The sequence below is a fragment of the Temnothorax nylanderi genome, unplaced genomic scaffold (assembly GCF_030848795.1).
Source record: "Temnothorax nylanderi isolate EJ_2023f unplaced genomic scaffold, tnyl_v1.0 TNYL_tig0187_pilon, whole genome shotgun sequence".
In the NCBI taxonomy this organism is placed as follows: Eukaryota; Metazoa; Arthropoda; class Insecta; order Hymenoptera; family Formicidae; genus Temnothorax; species Temnothorax nylanderi.
In genome coordinates this window covers 31893-38982 of record NW_027249249.1, presented here as the reverse complement: position 1 = coordinate 38982, position 7090 = coordinate 31893, and the positions used below count along the sequence as shown (strand labels likewise).

At 35.5% G+C, this 7090-nt stretch overlaps 1 protein-coding gene across 3 annotated transcripts; it reads right to left on the bottom strand.

The window, feature by feature from the left end:
* Nucleotides 1-393: 393 nt before the first annotated feature.
* Nucleotides 394-5775, bottom strand: LOC139778536 (superkiller complex protein 3-like). Of its 3 annotated transcripts, XM_071716499.1 has the most exons (9): nt 5053-5775; nt 4264-4896; nt 3887-4183; nt 3553-3810; nt 2900-3283; nt 2242-2696; nt 1444-2158; nt 1029-1167; nt 394-799 (listed from the first exon to the last, which is right to left on the bottom strand). In XM_071716499.1, the coding sequence occupies exons 2-6, from the start codon at nt 4556-4558 to the stop codon at nt 2680-2682; spliced, it is 1251 nt and encodes a 416-aa protein (XP_071572600.1). In that variant the 5' UTR covers nt 4559-4896; nt 5053-5775; the 3' UTR covers nt 394-799; nt 1029-1167; nt 1444-2158; nt 2242-2679. The 3 variants fall into 3 exon arrangements, with proteins under 3 accessions (XP_071572600.1, XP_071572598.1, XP_071572599.1); XM_071716497.1 differs by lacking the exons at nt 394-799; nt 1029-1167; nt 1444-2158; nt 2242-2696 and adding an exon at nt 2711-2810 and having other exon boundaries at nt 4264-4580; nt 4732-4896; XM_071716498.1 differs by lacking the exons at nt 394-799; nt 1029-1167; nt 1444-2158; nt 2242-2696 and adding an exon at nt 2711-2810 and having other exon boundaries at nt 4264-4580.
* Between the last annotated feature and the right edge of the window lie 1315 nt (nt 5776-7090).

Here is a 7090-nt window from a genome sequence, read left to right as displayed (position 1 = left end):
ATTAATTAAAATATTGTTACCTGGAACATCGCTTGAAGAGTTCTCGTTTTCATTAATAGTAGGATGATATAATAATATATACGATTATTTTTATTAAATAATTTGTGTGTCTTATGCTTACTCGTTCGAATAAAAATAAATATCTTCACTTGTGTCTTGGAAAAATATGTATCTGTATTCCCGGTTCTGAGTGTCTTCGACCTTAGCAAATTTCTTGCGAATACAGCGAGAGAAGAAACCGTATATGTATGTACGTTCGATCGCAGTGATGCTAGAGATAAGACGCGAGTCACGCGAGCGACGCGGCCCGAATTGGTCGAAACGGAGATAGAGATGGATAGAGGGGATAAAGTTGGAGGAGAGTATTGCTCAATTAAATTGCACTTTCACAAATATTTTTAATACATGTATTTAATATTCATGCAAAACTTACATATTAAATATTAAATCGAACGACTAAATTCAAAATCATGAAAACGGAGGCATGTGTAAAAAAAAAGAAAAAGTCATGCATTGGTGCGCACGAAATGAGAACAAAAAACATTGGAAATTATCTCCCAGATCTGCTTGGAGGGGACGATACTCCGAGCATACGTAATGACGTGGTTTTTCAGATTCGTATTAGCGAAACAATAACCATCGGTTTCGCAGGTATAATTGGTTTCCGGGCAAATGTCGCAATAGCTCTTCAGTAATCCGTTCACAGAGCACGAGGCGTGGAGTATACAGAGGAGCGCCAGGGCAAGGAGGCTCGCCATGCCGCCGTCGCGGACGCCTCTCACCTTACTGCTATATCGCCCTGTGGAACGACATCAACAATATATATTATTTCCTAAAGTTACATACACCCCCCCTTCCCACACACACACACACGTGTATGTGCACTATAATAAAATGCTAATATAGATAGCATTATATATATATATATATATATATATATATATGTATGTATATATAAATATATATATTAATATTTTATATATTAATATTCAAATATACATTTATTACTTTTTTCTTCTAACCCTAACCTTTATTGTCTGTAATTTCCTCGACCTCGATTTCTTCTACCCCAATTGTAGTGTGCAGATGACAATTGATATAAAAACTGCATAAATCGTTCTTGTTGCCGGCGAACTCCACTCCTTCTTCCTCTACGTCTCCATAAATCTTTAGAATTACAACATACAATGTTACTATATAATTATATAATAATATAAAATATAATATATATAAATCTAATTAGTTTTTATAATAATTGCCAATTGCAGTAAAAGTAATATAGTGTTAACACTGCTTTTGCTGTATTGGCAATAAAGTTGAAACTATAATTATACAAATGCTGATTAGGTTTATATTACACAATTCATTATCAAGTACAAATTAAATACAATTATAATTAATTAATTAAATAAAATCATAATTAATTAATTAAAATATTGTTACCTGGAACATCGTTCTCGTTTTCAACAATAAGATCATCAGTAGGATGATCAACTGCAGGACCAGAAGTTCTAGGACGATCAACAGTAGAAGGAGAAATTATAGGACGATCAACTGCAGGACGAGACATTGTAAGACGATTGCCTGCAGGACGAGAAATTGTAGGACGATCGACTGCAGGACGAGAAGTTGTAGAACAATCAACTGCAGGACGAGACATTGTAAGATGATTGCCTGCAGGACGAGAAATTGTAGGACGATCGACTGCAGGACGAGAAGTTGTAGAACAATCAACTGCAGGACGAGACATTGTAAGATGATTGCCTGCAGGACGAGAAATTGTAGGACGGTCGACTGCAGGACGAGAAATTATAGAACAATCAACTGCAGGACGAGAAGTTGTAGGACGATCAACTGTATGACGGTCAACTGTAGGACGATCAACTGCAGCAGGACGAGAAATTGTAGGACGATCAACTGTAGGACGATCAGCTGTAGAACGATCAACTGGTTGATTATCACCAACGGGATGATCACCAACAGAACGGGCATCTACGGGACGATCACCAGCAGAACGGTCATCGACGGGACGATCACCAGCCACACGATTATCAACGGAACAATCATCAGCAGGATCACGTTGAGTAATAACGTTCAAAGGACTTAAATCGAATTTTGTGAAGTCGTAGTTAAGTAATTCGTCATCATCGATTTCCATCTAAAATTAGGATATTAGTTAGATGGATCACATTTATTAAAATTTATGTAATTTCTTTACGCGTTTAATACAAATGTACTTACATTTTTCGGTGTATCTGTCGCCATTTTCGTCTTTTTATCTTTCTTGTAGTTTCTGTAGTTATCTTTTTATCTTTCTTGTACTTTCTGTAGTTATCTTAAATGGTAGCACCAAGGTAGCGTAATAATCCGTTTCCGTTTCGACTATAATTACGTAAATAATGTATCCGTTGCAGAAAAGGGGAAGCCAAAGAGACGTGACCACAAAACAAAATCATAAATTTAAAAGAGTGTGTTTTTTTTCGTAGTGATGTCACAGTAAAATTTGAATCACGCGATAAACTGTCTGCTGCTTGTTGTAGATTTTTCCTCGCGCGACATAGAAATTGTTTCGCGATATTTTCCTTTGCCAAGCCTATACACGCTTGTGCTAGACCCTTCAATGCAAGAATGTGCCGTTCATCGTTCTGCAATATACTCTCGAAGGCTTCTTTGGCTTCTTTATGTTGACCAATGAGCTAGGGAAAAAATTTTACACGAATATTACATTTATCTAGCACATTTACGGAAAATATTCAGATCTTCGTCCAACAGTAAAACTCGAACAAGGCGTACCCAATATCTAACATCGTCTACAATACATATTCATTGTAAAGGATAAGCTTCTTAGCTTGTAGGCGTCTATCACTTAATGATATATGATAACGTTAATATTACTCACTAGGATGCCTGAAAATAGCTTTGGTGAGTATTCGTGTAGCTTGAGTGAGATTTCCCTGAATAACTTGATGGTATGCTGACAGTATGACGACGTGATAACCATACTCGTGATGATTTTCATATGACTTCAATTCGTTCAGTACCAAAGAAGTCAAATTAACGTCGTCATGTAAAATTCCTAACGCGGCAGTCGCTAAGAAACCTGTCACAATAGGCGGTTTTATTTGTATACATTGGAATAGCAGGGTCTTGACAGCATCTGCCCCTTGGAACATGTAAGCGATCGCGGCCATCGCGCACAAGATATTCGCTTTATCCGCACTAGTGTCTGCTAGCCAATGTAAAGCTGCTTCATATGTATTGTACGATTCTTCGTACTGCTTGGCTAAATACATACAAGACATTTTTTTAATTTATTAAAGTTACACGTTTAGCTGTACATAAATTTAAGTATATAATTTTTTTTTAATTTCCATGACTCCATGAGAGTATTTGAATCATAGTTGACAGATCTCAATGGGTTTTATCTCAGTTTTAAAAGAAATTGATTAGAGAATCGAAAATTGTAAGTAAAGGAGCATGAAATGAATGGTGTAACCCGTCTTGGGAACTTATATTTCAATACGATAAAAATAATTTCTAATATTTCTATACCTTTGAATAAGGATAATGCAAGATGGCACTGAGAATTAAAATTTGCGCATTTCACTTGTTTGCACAATGCCACCGCTTCTTCGTACTTTCCGGTTTGAATCAGGATGCGTGCCAAGTTTATGGATATCATATCTCTTTCTTCATCCTCGCTTAGTTTTAAAGCTATGGCAAATTGCTTAGCCGCCGTGTTGTATAATTTCAGCCGTTCCAATAATAAGCCATGGGTATTCAAGGCGTAAACATCATACGGCTCGCGTTCTGGAAAAAAAACCAGAAATTTGCCTTAAAGTACTGAAGAGAGTATCACATCATGCTGATAACATTATCTGCTAACCTAAATACCAAGTGAGAACGTCAGATGCTGCAGGTATCGCGTGCATGTTCTCGATAAAATAGATCAACAGCGGATCTTTCTTCATTGCGGGACTCAGGAGAGTAGTAAGCACCCAATGAGCATAGCCTAAAGCCGCTTGATTGTGATAACCCAGTTGCGTCGAATGCCGAAACAGATCCATCGCTTCCTTCCTCAGGATCTTTTCCGCGATTAATCCTTGTCCGACCCAGCTATTCACGTAACTAGGATCCGCACGTTGCGCTCGAGAAAATACTTCATTCGCTTTATAGATATCTCCTAAATGTTGCAACAAACATATGTCACAAAAAATGCGTACATTTTAATAAAAGTTAAAAAATTAATTATCTTTAGAATACCTAGATACAAGTATAATGTTCCCAAATTGCTCCAAGCTGTTGCATTGTTCGATTCTCTCTCGATCGCCATAACGTAACAATGCTGAGCCAGAGCATAATTTTTTACATACACTGTCATACAAATAACACCCAGAATATTCCAATGTAGCCATGATTGCGGGCAGAGTTTAACGGCACGTTTTGCAGCCTCGTAGCACTTAGTCGCCACATCGCTCTTATTGACTGTAGTAGCGCGATTTAGTTGCATCAAATAACAGCAGGTTAAATCATGCCATAACGATGCAGAATTTTGCATGGATATTATCCGATTAAAATACCTGAAAATAAGACAATTGGACGATAAAGTGAGATTTTATAAAACGTAAAAATGATACAAAATATTAATGAAATCTCATGACAATATTCATAAGCATTTGATACATGCAATCTGTTGTATATTAATAATTGTATGCCATTTAAGAATGCTACCAGACTGCGGTTGTAGTCTTCCATATCCCAATATATTTTACCAAACAGCAACCAAGCTTCAGAATTTTCTAAAGCCAGCTCGAGAATGTTAACAGCGTCCTGATACTGTTTGTGCTCTTTTAGATGCAACGCTTTGAGAACAAAAGCTTGGAGCTTAGTTTTATCCTGAGATTCCAAATTATTTATGATAGCAGTAACATCTGGTTCATCCAGTAATATATTTGTGCGTGCATGTATCACTCGCAATTGTACGGAAGGCTCAATGCTTAATTAATAAATATCAAGAAAGGATTTATAAGGTTTGCGTTAAATAATACTCACCTCTTCGCACATCTGACGCGCTTCCACCAATTGCCAATTACATTTAAAGGTCATAATGTAAAGGTCATAATGTATTTGGCTTAACATCAACCAAGCATAAAACGATTGCGCATTTAACGAGACTACTTTTTTCAAGCAATCGCGCGAATCGATTAAGTCATCCTTTCTTTTCAAATATGCTGCTTTTACGATAAGCGCAGCATCGGAATTTGTGCTCAGCTTGAAAAGCGGCTCATAATGCCGTGGGTGCGTTAGGCCCAAGGAACTGCGCGGATCACTTCCCCCTGCGGCCAATTCAAGCCCATCACACAATACAAAGGTTAGGTGAATGACAGAATGAACGTACTATCTGTACTGAGTGCAGAACGTACACGTACAAACTGTCACGCACTGCAACAGTGCACGAGTGCACTCTCGTGTCAAAAATGAGAAAGTGACACACAAGCCGCCATTTTTGTCCGACGTGGACGTTTCTTAAAATAAAAATGTTCCACATTTGGACTTTGCATCACAATATCTCCGCTCGTAGGGCACGTAACGGAAAAATAAGGACTCATATTATGTAAGTCGACCCCAAGCTATCGATCAAGCCTACTTAGAACTTGATCCGTTCACTCGTTATTGAGATCTCAAAATCTCGGATACTCGCAACTCGTGCGTTCGCGTAAAAGAGTCACGGTGCGTCTCGCTCCGCGCGTACTTGGCGCGAGACACTACCGTGTCTCTTGATCAGGAGATTCTAGTATTAGAGAGGCACTAAAAAATTTCCAAATCCCCCAATTATAAAAGGTATAACTATAAAAAAGATTATAATAAAAGCATGGCTGGTTACTAGAGAGTTATAGATTTGATCATTATTAATAAGGGGATTACAAGAACCTAATTCAAGGCGGATAATTATTCTTATAGAAGATCCGATTATTCCGGCTCAGATGGCGAAAATAAAATAAAGAATACCAATATCTTTGTGATTAGTAGAGAATAGTCATTTATTCATAGTGGTTTGTAAAAAAATAAAATGTTGTCTGATTAAAGTAATAAATTGTAAATTTATTTAAGGAAGAAAAATTTTCTAACATTAATATAATGAATTTATATTATAGTTTATAAAATAAAATATTAAATTGCAAGTTTAAAGAAATTAATTGATATTAATATATATTATTAAATATTTACTTAATTAATTGTTGTTAATAACCATTTGTAATATAAGATTTTAAATAAAAGGAAAAATGTAAATTATGTAAGTAAGTAAGAGTGGATTTGTGAGTATGGATAAGATTTATAAAGGAATTATTATTTTTTAAACTTTGAAGGTTTAAAGTTTAGGTTATATGAACTTAAAATTTTTCTTTAAATAATTAAAATAATAAAGGATATTAGTAAGCTAGTTTGAATAAAAAAATTTAAATTATATTTAAAAGTAAGTTTTAAGATTAGAAGTTTAGATTTAAATTGATAAAAAAAATATAGAATTAAGTATAATATTTACATAAAGGTATAATATATAATTAGTGATCTTAATATCATAATAATAAAAATAAAGAATAAGTTAGAATTTTGTACAAAAATAAAAATTCTATATCATTTTATATAAAAAAATGAAAGTGGTGGTATTCTAGCTGTGTTTAATATAATAGTAATTATTAGATAGATAGATAGATAGAAAGATACTTTATTACCCCAAGGGGTCCAAAAGGGCGTTTTGTAGGGACGTACCCAACCCTTTACAATATCCTCCAAATCCTCATCGGCTTCCTCCAAGATAGCCTCATCCCAATATCATAACCAAATTAATAATAATAACAAAAAGAAACAGCGTTTTGTAGGGACGTACCCAACCCTTTACAAATCATCCAAGTCCTCATCAGCTTTCTCCAACAAAATCATATCTCTATCATGCCAAAATTATAATTTTTTAGAGCAACAGAACGAATAACCAAAAGAAAACAGCAAACTTCAAGGTAGCCTCATAATTGTAGGAGGGCCTTTTCTTATCCTTGCTCAGAGTCACTCGCCGACTAACCAGTTAACTTTT

Excerpts from the sequence above, each read along its gene's own strand:
- LOC139778536 (XM_071716497.1), bottom strand. The coding sequence starts at position 4,558 with ATGCAAAATTCTGCATCGTTATGGCATGATTTAACCTGCTGTTATTTG. Across the intron at positions 3,811-3,886 it reads CGTTCTCACTTGGTATTTAG|AACGCGAGCCGTATGATGTT; the intron begins GTTAGCAGATAA and ends TTTTTTTTCCAG. Across the intron at positions 3,284-3,552 it reads TGCATTATCCTTATTCAAAG|CCAAGCAGTACGAAGAATCG; the intron begins GTATAGAAATAT and ends GTATGTATTTAG.